This window comes from Emydura macquarii, unplaced genomic scaffold (genome assembly GCF_026122565.2).
Source record: "Emydura macquarii macquarii isolate MOO-44397 ecotype Brisbane River unplaced genomic scaffold, CSIRO-AGI_Emac_v2 contig_554, whole genome shotgun sequence".
Lineage (NCBI taxonomy): Eukaryota > Metazoa > Chordata > Testudines > Chelidae > Emydura > Emydura macquarii.
The window spans coordinates 778,330-796,270 of record NW_027130691.1 but is presented as its reverse complement, the minus strand read 5'-3'; the positions used below and the strand labels follow the sequence as shown (position 1 = coordinate 796,270).

Below are 17,941 nucleotides of genomic sequence, written 5' to 3'. Positions count from 1 at the left end.
ATGATAAAAAGGAAGAGAGTAGCCAGCTAACGAAATCAAGATAAAACTGGAATTTTGGTTGTTTCCATTTAGCTTTACCTAAAGCTAAAGATAGTCAACAAAATAGTCATAGTGTTTCACAAGTAAAACATTCTGGGTAAAACGAAACAAAAATATATGCTATTGCCTTAGGGCTTTTTTTGCACATGGGAGGTTTATTGTGAGAGTGGATAATACCTAGTTTTATTGCTCACTTTATTAAGCAGTGTTTTATCACTTGTACCATGCACAAACACGACGACAAACGCATGTAACTTCCACAGAGGGGATTCTATCGTCCACAGGAGAACAATAGGTTCTTTTCACTTCCTGAATTTTACCACATAAATGGCAAATCTGATCGTTTCGCATTGATAGGGTGGGAAAGTGAGGTGTGAGGGTATGTGCGGTGTCTCCTGCCCATGAACAGACAGGAGATGTGCTACGTTCACAGCTCTCAGTGAAACCAGTAGAAGTGCCGTGTGTCCACAGAAATGCAATCCCAAATAACTGACACTTCATCTTCCATATTTACACACCACCGTTTCAAATTCTGACCTTCCCTCTTCTCTGCATCCTAATCACTTTCCTCTTTAATACATTTTTACTGATCCAGATTTGATAAAAGTTCGCTTGCCTAGGTTTACCAGTATGAAGTTCACTGGAGGGATGAAAATGGGCTGCCCCAAAATGGCAGCTTTTGAAATGTATAATTTCTGTATGATTCTAGAACAATGTATGGAACATACAGAGAAGGGTATTTCTGGCATGCCACGCAGCACAGCAGGGAGTATGTGCTGTTATGTAAATGAAAAGTTGCCCACCTCCAACCTTGCTGGTTTCTAAGATGTACTAAAATGGGAAAATTGATTGGAGCTGGAGTGGAACCTCTCGGGTCTCTCAGTGGCTTGAACAGATGTGGCCAAATTAATTTGCATCATCATCATCATCATTTACAAAAGTTCTTAGCTTTTGTAAAGGCAAATTTCTATTTCTGCCCATTATGCTAATGCATCTGGGCTAATTAAGAAAGGATAACTCCTAGGGCCAAATGTTCACATGGGAAGCTGTAGGCAGCATTGTTGTAGCCATCTCGGTCCCAGGATATTAGAGAGATGAGGTGGGAGAGGCAATATCTTTTATTGGATCAATTTCTGTTGGTGAGAGACCCAAGCTTTCAAGCTACACAGAGCTCTTCTTCAGGGCTGGGAAAGGTGCTGAGGGCCTGTCTTCATGTACAGTGGCACAGCTGCACCATTGGCCATGAAGACAAGCCCTAAGAGTGTCACAGCTAAATACAAGATCGAGTAGCTAGTTCGGCATGAGTAGTTAGCACATACTCTCAGGGAGCAGTGACCTGTTACTGCCTCTGCAGTCATAGGACAAAAGGGGAGTTTAGTAGGTCTACAGCGGCGGCACCGCAGTGCCTGTGGCAAAGATGCTCTTTCTCCTGGCGCCTTACTAAGGGCTAGCCTACTGTAAGAGCGTGTGTAGCCATGTTATGTTGATGGGAGAGAACTCTCCTGCTGACATACGAAAACCACCTAAACAAGCTGCGGCAGCTGTGTCGGTGAGAGAGCGTCGCCCGCCAACATGGTGCTGACCACACAACTGCATACGCCAGCAAAGTTTACATAGCTCAGAGGGTGTTTTTCACACCCCATAGCGACAAAAGTTTTGCTGGCATAAGTGCTAGTGTAAACAAGGCCTAACTCCTGCCTCCATGAGCGGCAGTAGCTATGTCAGCGTGAGAAGCTGTGCACACTGACATAGCGCTGTGCACACTGGCGCCTAGGTCAGTATAACTTACGTTGCTCAGTACTGTGGATTATTCAGATTCCTGAGCGATGTAAATTATACTGAAGTAATTTTTACTGTAGACGTAGCCTGGGTTACAGACTGGTCTAGGAAGCCATAAAATCCAGTCTCTTTATTAAGACCAGAATGTTTAGTATCTAGCAAGGTCATGAATTTAAGCTCCCAGGCCTGACTTTTGACATAGTGCACCAAATGCCCCGATGTGGGTGAAAGCAGACCATCATTATGCTCTCGAATGAACTCACACAGGAAAATGATAAGAGAGAAAAACACCCTATCAGCTGTGGGTGTTCACGTTTCACAAAGGGATTGCTCGAGATCTGCGTTCTCAGGCCATCGGAAAAGGAAACCTGCACAAAAAGGTTTGAAGACAAGCCTGGGAGCTTAAATTCGCACTTTTGCTAGACACTAAACATCACAGACTGACCAGAGACACTGGCTTTATGGCTTATTACAGCCACCTGTGACCCACTAGCCCCCTTTCAGCCTACAACTGCAAGATTGTTAATGGGCCACTTCCCATGAGTGGTCCCCTAGAATATGTACTAATTACTTCTGCTAAACAATCTATTCGATCTTGTGTTGAGCTGTGACACGCTTCGGTCTGCTCTTAAAACTGCAACTGTGCGGCTGAAGCACTTAAGAGAAGACGCGCCTACATCCACAGGAGACGCATCGGCATAATTAATCTTCCTCCCTGAGAGGCTTAGTTATGTTGAGAGGTGAAGCTCTCCCCTCAAAATAGTTCATAGGGGCAGGAGTTAGGTTAGTATAACTATGTCACACAGGGGTGTGGATTTTTCACACCCGGAACAATGTAGTTCTACCACTATAGGTCTGTAGTGTAGACCTGGCTTTCGTACCTTTCCCAGACCTGAAGAAGAGCTCTGTAGCTCAAACGTTTGTCTCTCTCACCAACAAAAGTTGGTCCAATAAAAGATATTAGGCTTTGGCTACATGCACTTTTGTTGGTCAGGGTGTAGAAAAAACACAGCCCGTAAGTTTCACTGACAGAAGCGCTGGTGTGGACAGCGCTATGTTGGCGGGAGACACTCTCCCATGGACACAGCTACTGCCGCTCAGTGGGAGTAGTTTAATGATGCTGACGGGACAGCTTTCTCCCATTGTCATAGAGTGGCTACGTGGGAGACCGTACAGTGGCACAGCTGTGCCGCTGTAAGGTCTGTAGTGTAGACATGGCCTTACTTCACCCACATAGGAAGCTATAATGCAACAGCCAAATAATCTGTCTCTGGTAAGAAGTGTAATAGATTTCGCTTACTATTGTGCCACATTTTCTATTATGTGTAAGTGGAGCATTAAGCTCTTCCTGGTCTTCTGCACTGAAGGTTTCATGATTCCCTCTCTCTAGTAACTGTCTACATGCACATCCCCTGACATATGGCATCTTTAGTGTGTGCGTTTGGTTTCTTGCACCTGGGATAAGGCAAACATTCCTCCCCAAAACATAGGGTTTGTAAATGCTAATCAGGGCCAGTATTTTATACGACAGCAATGTAATGTTAAATAGTGACAATTTAATACTTCGGACTGCTGTAGCACTGGTCATCCAGGATTTCAAAGAGCATCACAAACATTAAGACCTAGACCGAAGAGCTTCAAAAAGAGGCTGGGTGACACAATTTTACACATTTCCAACTGTGCTCAGCTAGAAGCCTGGCCAGTTGATTGCACCCACAATTCACAGGAATTGGCCTCTACTAAAGAGAAAGCACCGAATACCAGGAGCTGAGCTGAAGTCTAACTAAAATCAAGGCCTAATTAATTAAGCCTCACGACACCCCTGTGAGGTAGGTAGGTAAGTATTACTACCCCCATTTGACAGATGGGGGCGCTCAGGCACAGAGGGGTGAAGTGACTAATCCAAGGTCTCACAGTGAATTGGGGAGAGTCTAGAAAAGAAGAAAGGAGCCTTCACTTTGTTCCTTGCTCTACGTCTCATAGCACATGGCCTTGTGTAATACTCTGCTTTGAGCTAGATGTGCAGTGCGGCTGAGTTAATGGTGCTGTGTGTGTCCTGATTTCAGTGCATGTGAATTCCCAGTCTTCATTACATAAACTTTAATGGCCTTCTTTAAAAATAACAAGTGTCCCAGCCAGATTCTCAATTGCCTTAGCTCCGCCTCACTTTGTGATGCCTGCTGCCCAGCCTGTCTTCCTCTCTTAGCTGCAAGAGTGCTCCTGGCTCTCCCCTTCTCTGTGGGGTTTAACAGACCCCGGTGCATAGATTCTAATGTGCAGTCAGTTTCCACTTTCCATCCCATGTCCAGTCTGTTTGCACAATGGCACAGACCTGTTTAATTTGCATATATTGGCTCTGAAGACAGGATAACGGGAAGGAACTGTGGGCTTGTCCATGGGAGGAGGCTTTCGCAGTAAGGAGGAGGGAGTTGAACATGTGATGACTAGATCACCCCCTCAATTTCCGGTTTCTGCATGGTGGTGAGCTGCAGACTCCGTGCCCCTCCCTTACATTCACTGTGTATCTCCTGTCTGTTTTCATACTTAAATAGAAAAGTTCTGTGCTGACCAGCTACCTACAATATGAAAATCTTACCCTTGTAAAATCATGTGCAACAAAAGTATCACTTTTTAAAACCAGAATTTGTCTCCGTGTCACTCTCTCACTAATCAGATGCAGGATTGTTTTCAATACTTACCAAAATATTCTTTTGGGCTCAGACCAGTCAATGGAAATTTCAGCCTAAAAAGTATTTCTTCAGAAAAAGTTAACTGCAAAGTGGACTGGAACTTGCCTTTCTACCTTATCGCCATGTCACCAGCACAGCACCAGAATGACAGGAGGTAACTGCCACTCAGGTAATGGTGCCAAGGAGCTGTACATTGTAGCATTTTCTCGCATATGCTTGCATTCGGCTAACAGCAATTTCACCTACAGTTACACTGATACCCACTTCCCCTGCGCAGCCCTGGAAGCAGAAAAACAATGGCTTGTACTTCTTCTCTGGACAGAAAGTTGTGTGCACTAGTTTTAAAGTGTCATACAATGGAAGTTTTGCCTCATCTTGCCTCCCTCTCCAATCCCTGGATATGTATAAATTCTGTATAAAAATCCAACTGTAAACATCCTTTCAGGATAAGAAATACATGGGTGGTTTAAAGGCTAATTCTTTGTGAACAGACATACAGATAACTGGACTTGCTGCTGCACAGAATTTGCTATGAACACTACACAAAAGTGTCAGCAGGTGCATCTGGCCAAAGTACTGACAAGAGGAACTGAGACCCATTTGCGTAAGGCCTTCGTTCAGACCCTGTGCCAGGCTAATTTGTCTCATTACCCTGCACTGCTAATCATGGGTGTGACCATGGCTTTGCGGGTAATAGTCTGTGGTTTTGTATTGATCAAGGCAAGTGGGCAGAAGCAATACTGAGAATCTTTATGTGACTGCAAGTTGAATCAACTAGTATAAAAGACATTTCAACATTTGGAGGAAGGGAAAAATCTCCCTGGTGACAAAAATTTATAACCATTCCCAGATGGCAGCCTCAAGGGGTGTACTGTTCCCGAAGTGCTATTGGAAGGTGGAGAACAGGTTGAAGTCACTGCATTGGTTGTTTCAGGGCGCCTATGTCCATTTGGAGGATTCTTTTGTGGAGAAGCAAGGTGTTGCTGAATAGACAACTCCTTCAGTTCCAGCCTGTCTGCACTTGCATCATTGCTGTGCCGTGGAGATAAGTTTAGCAAGCTGAGAACGTCTCTCTTAGCAGTCATTGTTCCAGGAGCTCCTCGGAAAATCTTCATTGGTCCGGTGGAGTGTTGGGGAGTGCTCTGCCAAAACATCTTCAGGTTATGGATGGCCTGCACCTTTTCATCAATGGCAGCCATTTTTAATTTGTCTATGTCTGGGGCATCAGCTGGGCTGGAGCAAGCGGAACCAGCGGAGGAGTAAGAGAGAGCAGGAGAAGGGGTGCGGCCCCCAGGAGAGTGATGCCCAGAGCTTGGGGAGCTATTTCTGGGTGACTTAGAAATATGAGCGCTGTAAGGGGAGCTGGGGTACTTGAGTTTCAAGTGAGGGTGTTCACTTAATGAGCCATGAGAGTCAGAACTCGGAGAAGGCTGCCCACTGTCTGGACCTGGGCCTTCTTTGTTAGACATCTCCGCTGTGGTGGGGCTATCATACCTGGAACTCACTTTCTGAAGGGAGGAGCTCCTTGCTGGAGGCTTTGGTCTAATTGTGACTGGTGAAGGGTGACTCCTCTGACTCGAGCCCAGTGGCCTGCTGAACGCGCTGCTTTCCGAGGATCTGAATGCAGAAGCACCAGCTGCGGTGGAGGCTCCATCTTCCGAGTTATTCTGCTTGCTCACCTGACTGCCGCTCCTTTGAAGACGTTCGACAGCAATAAGGTGACTTTGAGTCTCCTCCAGAATTTTCTGGGCCAACTCTTGTGGATCGAGCTTTGGGTTGTTCTCCTCCTGGGATTTGACAGTGCTGTCAGTTTCAGTGCTGGATTGGTCAGATTCTCCAGTATCAGAACTTGCAAGTTTCCCTACTTTTTGGAAAGGTGAGTTTGGACTGGGAATAAGTGTCATTTTAACAGGGGAATTTGGGGTACTTATACTCCCTTTGGAACTGACAGAAACTTTGATCCCTCCAATCTGACCATCTTTGGATTGTTTGTGATCAGGGGAAAACCTTGGATTTATATTTTCTTGATAAGTTGCCATAGGCTCATTGCTGATTATAGAAAATCCTTCATATTCCTCATTGTCTTTGTTGGCTGGAACACTGGCCTGTGGAGACAGTTGGCTCTGTGGCACAGAAGACCTTTGTGGATAGACATTCTTAGGCCTTTCATAGTCCTGTCGCCCTCTGTGCCCTGCAGCTTCTGATGTGCTCTCTGACTTGGAAACGAAACTCATAGAAGACGCAATAGAGCTCAGGCTGTACACAGAAATAGCGTCCAGTGCAAGGCTGTCTGGGCAAGGAGGGGAGAAGGGAGGGTTCTGGTAGCCCAAAGGCCCTGGGTTGGAAACGGACTGAGCAGAAGCCAGCGATTCCAGGGATGAGGAACTGTCCAGGCTAAGACGTTTGGGCAGCTCTGTAGAATCTAAATAAATAAAGACAACAGCATTTACCACAGTGAAAGCAAACAATGCAGCGCACTCACCTAGCCTCCCAGTGACTGTGTGTTCGTTTGTTTAACAGCTCCAGTGCTGCTTCCGGGACACAACTGCGAGTTATGTGAGAAACAAAATGTTCACATCCCAGGAAAGGTGCATGTGGAAACTCAATCCATCTACCAGAAAAGTACGGGGTGGAGTTGATACTCTAGCCCTCCAGATCACCTTTGTTGCATAAGACTCCAACTGCCAGCAGCTCTGAATTCTACCCCTAATCCTGGCATTGACTGGTTGTGTGATCTCAGGCCAAACAAAACCTCCATGCCTCGACGTCCCCATCTGTGAAATGAGGCTTGTATTTCCCCTTTCTCGTGGGAGCGCTGTGGGGTCTAATCCATTAACATTTGACAAGCATTTTGAAATGCCTGAAAGGAAAGTGCTGAAGAGCAGGACTGTATGAACAAGCACTCCAGAGGTGTGGCAGCAGGGGCAGGGCTATGGCAGGCCCATTTAGGATAAACGACTAAACATGCTGCTGGTGCAGTCACCTGCTCCAGCTGCCTCGTCCTGACCGATGCCGTAAGGGAAAGAGAACTAACCCAGCTTGCAGCCGTCGAAGGCAAACAAGGCAATGGTGCGAGTGCGACAGGACATGGAAAAGAAACATCGAACGTTGCATCGATGGGACAATAAGTGAAAGCCAGCTGGGGTCAGGAATGATCTGGTCAGTGTTTTGTGGAGCTCTGTCCTGGTCCCAGTCAACAAATATCCACATCACAAAAAGACACCACTGCAGTTTGCATCCATTGGCAGACTTGGCTGAGTGAAAGGCCAATTGATGGAAGTGGTCTCCCGATTGTAGCGGAGGCATGTTGACAGGTGGCGGTTCATAGAATAGAATCATAGAGTTGGAAGGGACCTCAGAGGTCATCTAGTCCAACCCCCTGCTCAGAGCAGGACTAACCTCAGCTAAATAATCCCAGCGAGGGTTTTGTCAAGCCGCATCTTAAAAACCTCTAAAGATGGAGATTCCACCACCTCCCTAGGTTCATACTGCCCTTATGGTATCTGTCTTATATAAACAGAGGACTTCAGTGCTGTCACCAGCACTAATTCACACCACTGAGCAGTAGAAAATGGGTCAGGCCACTGAATTGTATAAGGGACACTCTTCATGTGTTTGATGGACAGCCGTTGTCTGTCTGTAGATAACTGGATGCCCTTCAAAGAGGTTTAGCTCCAGGGGAACCAGTTACTTGATAAATCAGAAGTTAGAGATGGATGTGACCAACCCACCTCCCCAGATTTTCCTCAGAGAGACAAACCTCTCCAGGTTTCCTCTTGTTCATCCATACACCTGCGCTCTTGGCCACTCCTCACCCATTAATTGTCCCTTCCCCTCACATGTGCCTAGTTCAGTGCAGCACCCTGTGCCTCAGACACCCCCCATAGTGTTTGCCAAATAAATGCCCTCTCCTCCTTACGTCCCCACTTCCCATTGCTTGTGATGAGTCCTACAGTGAAAGCAGTGGTGGAAGCTTTCTGCCCCAGCTTTGGGCCTGCTCAGTGATTCCTGCATCTAATCACCCTGGGAACCCACAGGCTTGGGAAGTGCCTCACACCCCTGTGATACTACATAAGAAAAACATTCATAGCTACTGTTGTGTGATGCTTTTCTTTGTGCAGAAGATATTAATACTCCACCTTGGTAAGTACCATCATCCTCCAGCCATCCGACGGAGTAGGACCAATAATGTCATAGTAGGCAGCCTTACCAAAAAGTGCCAGCAGGGACTGGAGAGCAAAGTGCATGGTCCTCCTGTTAGCTTGTTTCCCAGTTTTCAGTATCACCTCCTCCTGGCCAACTTCACAAAGGTCAAAACCTGCAGAAGAACAGAGCAGAAAACCATTTCTCACACAACGATTCTGTACCTTGAACAGGTCCGAGTAAGTTACTGCTGCTGTTTTTAACACCGGTACAGCAAACAGACACCAGGACCTTGCAGTGGCCACGGCCAGTGCTTTTCCTCTGTGCTGTAGATACCTTGTTATTATTTAATATTTGTATTCCAACGAGTGCCCATGTATCCCACTAATGACTGGGCCTTTATTGTGCTTGGCGCTGTACAAACACATAGGAAGACCGGTCCCTGCCCTGAGGAGCTTACCAGGGCAGGGTGGAGGAAAGAGATATAATCAGACACGTACAGTTTTATGCATCGTACACATTAGCAAACGTTTTCCTGATATTTATAAATAGAATCAGTAACAATTATGCCCCATCTGCCCTCTCAAGCCATCCTTAATTGGCTGATTTCTCCAGGATTGTGGCAACCAGGGGTCTAAGGCGGGGGCACTGGCCTTGGGTCCCAGTGCAGGGAGGGCTTGGGGCAGCAGAGAGGAGGCAGGAAATGTCTGCATGAGAAAGATGAGGATGGAAGGCAGATGGCGTAGCAATGCCTTATCTTTGTCCTCTTTCCATTCCTTTTACTGCTAGGCATTGTTACCCTCTCATAACTACCTAGTTACATGCCCTTGCGGTGACGTGGTGCCAAGGCAAAACTGAGCTGCTCTCATATAAAACTGAGTTTGCTACTTACAGTCAACATAATCCAGGTCCTGCTGACTGAGCTGGTGCTAGGGTGCAGAAAGACAGACAACCCTCCCCCCGCCCAACACACACCGCTAGATCTCCATGTGGCAAACCCGCCGGGAGAGCAAGCTCTGCTCACTGTGACCAGAGAAGGATTCCCTGGCAGCAAGGCCATCACGTCCTATACATCCAGTGACGTGAGCAATGAAGGTGCTTGCGAAGTGTAAGGTGTTGGGCATCCAACACCATAAGATGGCCACACCAGCAGCAATGGTTAAAACACATAAACAAGGAAACATCTCCCTACCTAAGGCCGCCAGAAACTCATGGCAGCCAGGAAGCCTCCAGAGCTGGACGCTGATGGAGACCTGGATCGGTGCAGAGGAGAAATCCTGCTCCTTCTCTCCTGCTTGGAGTTGAACCAAGACCTGATGTAGCTGAGGATGACAGGACAAACGTGAGCCCTTCCATACCAACCCAGACATTCCCAGCCGGTGGGAATCACAGCGCACCTACCCTGGCCCCAAATCGTCACTAATACATTGTAGTCAAGGTGCTGCCCAGCCCTGAGAAGAAACGCCCGGTCAGAGGTCAACTCCAGGTAGAGGGAGCGGCCCTGAAACCAACTCCAGCAGGGAAACCTGACCCCCTGGGAGGTGAGTTACGCATGGGGCTGTTGCCAGAGAAAGAAGGGCAAGAGGGGACGCACAAGAGGAAAAGTGCAGGAAAAAATAAAAGTAGGAGGTGCTTAGTGGCTGCTCACGGCCACTTAAAGGCCATTCAGGAACTGTGCCATTTGACAGGGTGTGAAACCAAAACCAGGAACGTGCCAGCAGCACTCGTCCCAGCAGGAAACGAGACAGGCAGTCGTGTGAAACAGTCCACATTTTCCTCATGTTCCCATGACCTCCCAGCAAGCAGGTTTTGTCACTGAGCCCAAGAGACAGGAACGCTGGGTGGGAGCAAAGCACTTGGTTACGAAAACATGAACTGGACCAAGCTGCCTGTTCCCCCCATGCACCCTCGTGGAGCTGCATTCACACACACAGAGGAAGGCCTGGGTGGGGAGGAGGGGGACGAGTGTAAATCAAGGACCAAACCCCACTCCCAACACGACGTCTCAGGCACAGGTCCAATACCACCATGTCCTGCTTTTCCCCTCATCAGCAGTAATTAAGGATCTGGTGACTAATAAACTGTAACCCAGGAAAGGGGCTGAAGAGTTTTCCAAGCCCAGGGCTGGAGTCTGGAGAGCAGTAACTTTCCCCAGTGTGTGTGGTACTCACCATTCCCACCATATTTTTAACAGCCTTCGGGCAGCAGATAAGAGAAAAAGAGAGAAGGAAAGAAAGAACGAACATGGGTTATTCTGCATTATGAAGCCACCATGGTATGAAGCCCTGTAGGCCTGCAGTAGATCATCACAAGCCAGCCCCCTACAGCAAGATGCACAGCACAGAGCAGGAGAAGGGGCAATGAGACTGGGGTGGGAGTCAGAAAGGACCAAACACCCAGGAATAGGCAGCTGGAATCTGGAAGCCCCTAAGCTGTTAAAACCAGAGCTGGTATTTCACAGGCAGCTGCAACCCTGCCACTGAGGTGAGGAGCCCTGGAACAACCCACATTTTGGCAGGAGGTTGAACATAAACAACCGTCCTCTCATTTCTTTCCGGGGCGGTTACTGGGGTTTGATGCACTCTACACTCCCGAGCAGTTTTGCTGGCCTGCGGGAAGAAGAAGCCATTATTTCCTCAATGATAATTAATGCTCAGTACTCACATAGTTAATCCTCAACCCCCACGGAGGGAGGATCACTACCCCATTTACAGATGGAGACGCTCAGACAGACAGAGCTCAGCACCACAAGGTCGTTGCCTGGGACACAGTGAAAATGCCACGATCTGAGCCCTGGTAAAGAGGGTGGTAACTTTGGGGTGTGGCCAAAGCAAGGTGGTTAGGAACGCTGGGTCCAGGCTCTTGCTAAGTATCTGAGCCTGACAGGGATGCTGGGGAAGTGGCTTTACAAACTGGCCTCCTTCTTTCAGATTGTGGGTTGCAGTATGGTTCTGGGCTTTGCATTTCAAAGAACCCGGCTGCCTTCAGCCCCTGTATCCTGCACGCGGCATCTGCTGTATTTTCACATCATGCAAAATCATGACAATGCCAAGTGTCCCTACTGGAAAGCACTCAGGAGAACAAGCTCTGAGTGAGCCACACTGGAGGGCAGGAGCTGGAGCTAGAAAGGAAATAGTATCAAGGCAGGACTAAATATTAGCGAGACCATCCCTGAGAGGTGTTTTAAACCAAGACATTCCACCCTGGAACAAACCGACCCTTAGATGCTCACTACAGTAGAACCTCAGAGCTAGGAACAGCAGAGTTACCAACAGACCAGTCAGCCACACACCTCGTTTGGAACCAGACGTACACAATCAGGTAGCCGCAGAGAGAGAGAGGGGAAAAAAGCAAACCCAGTACAGTGCTGCGCTAAACATCCACTCCTAAAAACAAAGGACAAGCAGCATTTTTCTTCTGCACAGGAGTGTTTCAAAGCTCTAGTTAATGTTCAGTTGTAAACTTCTGAAAGACCAACCATAACGTTTTGTTCAGTTACGCACATTTCAGAGTTATGAACCTCCATGCCTGAGGTGTTCGTAACGCTGAGGCTCTACTGTACATGAATTTCTGGGGGGAATGGACTGCAGCAGAGTGGAGAGCTGGGCTGATCAAAGCTAATTTTCAGCCAGATATGCCTGTGCAAAGAGAAATCTGCCTGCCCAAACATCTGCAGAACAATGCAATGTCTCTGCAGAGATTCACTGTGGAAGCGGCTGGGGAAGTGGTGACTAAATCTTTTCTTAGCTGCATGCAGCCATTTGACGCCTGCTCTTTCTTGGCTGCAGCAAGAACACAGGCCAGGCACAGTCCTATGGCCCTTTATAGAGAACGCTGGATTGTTGGCATTCAGTCCACATGCTTCCTTTACTCTGGTTCTCTTAACGGCCAGCCGCAAAGCCTCACGCTGGCAGTCTGATTCCTGCAGAGGGACTCGTTATCACACAGGCACTCGATCTCAAGGGAGCCCTCTTAGCTAAGGTGGGAATGAAGGGGGGAGGGCACAGCTCCCAGCTGCCCCCTGAAGTATTTCTCCAGAAAACCTGATGCTGATGGTCAGGTGAATATCTGTGCAAGACACGGGGATGGTGAGCTACATGCCTGTTCACAATTCATCGTGTGCCCACCTGCTGGGCAGGCAAATGACCAGCATAAGCCTTTTCTGAAGCTCCCCCAGGAGAGTAAGGCACATGTCGAAGCCTGCCAGCTGTGCTGGGACACAAGGAGAGTTCAGACAGCCAGGAGGGGTTGGAAGGGTATGGAAGGCAGGCGTAATGGAGATCACTGAGCTGCAGGCAGCAATGCATTCCCATGAGTAGAGCCCTGCAAATCTGCAGAAATCCACTTTCCGTCCATGGACCATGTTTGCGGATCACAGATTGGCTGTGGATACCGAGTTTGTACCCGCACAGGGCTACCAGGCTGTTACAAACAGAGCTTTCCACGAGAAGCAGCACAGAGTCCGAGAGGCACCGTCCAAGGGAACTATGCAGGATGGAGCATTGGCACTATCCTGAAGGGAACAGCCCAGTGCAAACTCGTAGGGTGGTGGGCTGACTGGGACCCAGTCAACTTTTTCACCCTCACTGCTAGGATCCCACCTTCCGCAGCTGCTGTGCACATGCTACACTCTCTGTTCTGTCACTGAGCTGTGGAGTCCAGCACTTCCCAAGGCATTCAGTTACTCACATGAGCAGACAAGAGAGCCAGTGTCTGTGTCTGGACACAAAAGGCAGCCTGTTTATTTTGCAGGCTCCTCTGCGAGACACAGAACAATTTGTGGCTCGATTCCTTTGCCCTGGGGAGAAGGCTCTGAGGCCTGGTGCTGTAGCATCACCCCCTTACTCACCCGGTTGATCAGCTGTTCCCCAGTCTCTGAAGCAGTGATAAGTTTACAAAGTGCCTGAAGTGCTGGGTTAGGCAAACCTGAAAAAATCAGAAACACAAAGTTTGTTCAAACCTGCCTCTCAGCTGCTCGAGGGAAATCATCACCAAGCAACAAGAGACCCCAGCTCCTGCGAGGGGCAATGGTTTCTAGGAACAGTAAAGATGTTACAAGCTTTGCACCTGATGAGCTAACTCCCGTCTGGAGCAGGGAATGAGGAACAACCATGCACAGGCTCAGGCATTGGGAGCAGTGGGAAATGAACGGGAGCTGTGGCTGAAGCAGCCGTGTTCTCAGTGCAAAGCCTGCTCTCAGGCCATTCAGGGATTTCACTTAGTCATCGTAAGAGCACAGACCAGCAGAGCTGGGGCCGGCCCTGCTTTTGGCGGGGGTTGGACTAGACACCTCCTCAGGTCCCTTCGAATCTTCTAGGATCATCTGAACACTCAGACTCCCACCCCTGCCATCCAAGCGCCTGTTAAAGCTGACGTTGCCAGAGCACCCTTCTGGATGCTGCTTACCTAGGAGAGACTGGATGGTGGTGCTGCACTGCTGCAGCCTTTCCCCAGGATCGGAGGTTGGGAAAAACACTGCCGCTGGAAGACCACTTGCGGGAGGGTCAAGTCGAAACCCCACGGCAGTGAGCAGCGCTTGCCAGCCTGGAATGCCACTAACTTTATTCTCCACACTCTGCTGAGAGGTGTACATGGAATTGTGCTGCCCATTCTGGATTCGCTGCAGTGATTTCTCCACCTCCGGGACAAAAGATCGCATTAGCTTATTCTGCAGGGGGTTTACCGTTAACCCTTCCCTCGTACTGCAGGGTCAGGAGCAGGAAAGCATCTCAGGTCCAGGGATGGGCGGGGTGACAGACTATATGGCAATCAACATCAGACGGGGGGAGGTCAGGGCCCTTTGGAACTAGGGGCCCCACTCATTCACATACAGCTTTAAAATGAGAAGTCAGGCACAGTCTGTATCAGCACCTTGGGCAGGCGGGTGCCATGGAAAACTAGGCTACATGTTTGACTGGGAGGAGGAAACTGCCCGTTTTCCAGCCTATCCTCAAGGGATGATTTCCTACAAACCGGGTGTCCGAGTTTGTCCCCACAGAATCACTAAGTTCTGGTTTGCAGCTCTTGGGCCCACTGCTTACTGCCCAGTTACAGTGTTCAATGTGCAGACTTCCCACCTGGATGGTAAACAGCAAAAACAGAGCCCCGCCCCATTCATGCTGCCCCCTTTCCAGCCGATACAGCTGGGATTATCTGCTATCACAACATGGACACTGCCCCCTATGGAAACCAAGAGGGTCCTTTAGCAGGAAAGGTGTCATCCAGATGTGAGAGGAGATTATTCCAACCATCCCAGAACTTTACCCACGGACCACGTTGCTTGCAGCATTCACTGCTCCGCAGAGCTGGTTATTTATAATCTGGTGTTCCCATAGGTATCATGGAACTTCCATGTGTGCTGCTGTGTTGGGGTTAAAACCCATGGATTTCAGTGTGGTGTTTTCTGGTGAAAGCTGTCAACTGAACAGAATGTCCTGCACCATGCAGCATCAGGTGACAAGAGGAGAAGGACCCAGAGGACCCAGTTCTTCTCTCTAACAAACCTTGCTGCTTTACAGCTTGCTCTGTTCTAAACTGCGGTCTTAATTCTTGGCTCTGGCACCAAACTCGAAGCCATCAGGCCTTAAGCTCTGTCCAGAGAGGGTGGTCGCTTGGCTAGCACAGAGACACACTGCAGTCTCTTTTTTCTCTCCTCCCTACCTCTTGCCTAGGTCACAGCAGTTCTGTCCTAGAAACAGGTAACCTTAGTGACAATCTCATTTTCAAAGCACAGACCCACTCAGCAGCATGTGCAGACCAGCTGGGTCTGCCAGAATAGCAAGGTGATACTTCGTGACCACTCGGAGAATCTCTGCCTGGTGTCCCAGAGACGGGGAGTAACTGCAGGGACGACACATGCAGAGGGAGGAGGGTTGGGGGTTTACATCCAGTCTCCTGAAGTTAAATCTAAATATTTCTCCACCCAATCAACATTCAGAGTCACCTTGCCACAGGTGACATCATCTTCAAAAGGTTAAGAGTGGAGACGTCTACCACGCTCCAAGCAGGGCCCACACTTCTGTGCTAGGTCTGCACATTTAGATGGAGGTAGGAGCCTTGAGAGCTTCTCAGAGCATGACTGCAAGGGTCTTACTGGCGTTGTGGTGGCAGGGCTACCCTTACGGCAGCTCCCGCTCTCTTACCAGATGTAACAAGACTCGCAAGGCATCTCGTGCTCTCTCCGGGTGCTGCAGAATCTCGGTCAGGGCCTGTCCAATTAGCGAGGCAGGGCTGTTAAGCTTCACATCGCTCCCAATGAGCAGGAAGCCTGCAGGATTCAGAAGAAGAGCTTCTCAGTCTCCTCTTGTTCCAGAAAAAAGTACAAAACAGAAACAAATACTCTCTGCCTCCCTCAAGCTGACAGGAATGAATAGTTCATGCCCCTTGCTGAGTATTGCCTCCCCACAGAGAAGGGAGAATCCAGAGCAGCTGCCTTCACACTACCTAGTCCCAGCAACCTAACTTCCAGGATGCCTCTTCAATGCTCTCTACTCTCCCCTTTTATGAAATCAATATTGCTTTCCTGTGCAAGTACGTGGAAAAATGTTGTACTGCAGAGAGACTTGCCCTAGCATGCTCTACGTCTCCTTTACAGGAGCAGAAATCAATACAAGCTAAACACTGCCTGCAAACAATGGAGCCTGAAAATGGAGAGCTGTCCCTGCCTGGGGAAAGACAGGCCCTTTGCCCAGGCCTCCAGCCCGCGCACCATGCAGATGAATATTAGACTCCCCCAGTGGCAGCACAAGGAGCTCTTCCTCCCTCCCCTACTTCATTACCGCTGGACGGGCGTGTGCCCATCTGCACTGTGGTGCATTACTTCCGTTTGAAATATCGCTACCCACCCTCAAGGGAAGGCTGGGGTGGAGGATCTGCACATGGATTCAGGGGAGGAGCCTGTGTGCCATTCCCTGCCTGCGACACCGCTCGCAGCCGCACTGAGCGCTCCCATGTCCAGTGTCATTTCTGTAATGCCACTGGTGAGGGACCTCCTCGGGAAAGCCATTCCCATTTCTCCGCCGGATTCATAGATTAAAGGGGGACAAACTCCCTCAGGAGGAAAAACAAGCCCAACCTACATCTGGTTTTCCTTGGCTCACCTCCTAGCACTGGACTCAGCAAGACAAGACAGTTCTGTGTGGTTTTAATGTCCAGTGCTCACTTTAGTAAACAGTACATGAGCTCCTTGGCCTCCTGGTAACAGACACATGGCACTAGGGTTCTGCACACAGCAGCTATCTGATGTACACACGTCAGCACCGCTGGGTATACTGTTGCCGAGGACGTGTTGGGGACACATGCACAGCTTTCAAAAAGTAGGAGTTTTGCTAGGAAAAACATGCTGCATATTTAATTTAATTCCAATTATTACACTGCTAACCTCAGAGTCTTCCTCTTTCTGAATCTCCTTTGATTAATCAAATCACTCCTGACTGGCACTGTGGTGACCTGATCCTTCAACTGTTCTGCTTGTAGAACTCCCACTGACGTCAACAGAAACCTCACATGCAAGAGGACCACAGGAGCAAGTCTTGTAATGTTTTCTCCTGGAGATTACGCCTGCTGCTCTTTGCTGGCGCCGCCTCTTTAAGAAACGTTACACTCTGGTCCTTAGTATGGTTAGGTTTACACAGGTCAGCTTTTGGTGGCAGGTCCAGCTAGTTTGCTCCAGTTTGATCTAACCCAAGTGTGCAGGAGACATGCAGTAAATAAGAGGCTCAGTTCTAGAGGAAAATGCTGCTGTCATAGGAATACTGCCAGTATTCTGAAAAACTCAGGAAAACCCTCATCTTTCTGAATTCTGGGAGGTTCTGTGGGAGCTATTCCTCACAGTCGCTAGTCTCAGTTCTTTTATTTCTCATCACTGAACTATTTAGCACCCTTAATTTTAAAATGTTGAATGAAATACACATCCTTGTCAGTGGATTGCAGCATAGCTGTTACAGTTCCATTCAAGAACCACCTCCTCACCCCACCCTCACGCTAATACGAAGCAAACCTTTCTGCAGTACTGTGCTAGACACATATCAGTAAGAACAACACATCCTGGTCTGAAATCTCTAGGGAGAAACAGAGAATCTTGTCTCTTAACAGCTGAGGATCCTGGGTAATTTTCTGCCATCATTTCCCAGGTGCACTTCACACAGTGTAAATGATGTCAAACACAAATGTTCCCCACCGTGTACACTGAAGAACGAATCATTTCCATTGGCCAGGTCGTTCAGCACCACTCCTTAGAGCAGACTCAGGTCTGACAAGCAGCTCCTGGCCTCTGGATGAGCACAGTGTGA

General features: G+C 48.6%; 1 protein-coding gene across 3 annotated transcripts in view; it reads right to left on the bottom strand.

Moving 5' to 3' along the window:
• Nucleotides 1-5,243: 5,243 nt before the first annotated feature.
• TTC28 (tetratricopeptide repeat domain 28) overlaps nucleotides 5,244-17,941 on the bottom strand; it is a 358,389-nt gene continuing 345,691 nt past the window's right edge. For all 3 annotated transcript variants that reach the window (XM_067539398.1, XM_067539400.1, XM_067539399.1), the window contains 6 exons: nucleotides 15,794-15,918; nucleotides 14,058-14,289; nucleotides 13,501-13,577; nucleotides 9,844-9,973; nucleotides 8,719-8,826; nucleotides 5,244-6,930 (listed from right to left, as the gene is read on the bottom strand). In XM_067539398.1, coding sequence (XP_067395499.1) covers nucleotides 5,300-6,930; nucleotides 8,719-8,826; nucleotides 9,844-9,973; nucleotides 13,501-13,577; nucleotides 14,058-14,289; nucleotides 15,794-15,918 — 2,303 coding nt within the window. In that variant the 3' untranslated portion in view covers nucleotides 5,244-5,299. The remainder of the gene's footprint in view (nucleotides 6,931-8,718; nucleotides 8,827-9,843; nucleotides 9,974-13,500; nucleotides 13,578-14,057; nucleotides 14,290-15,793; nucleotides 15,919-17,941) is intronic.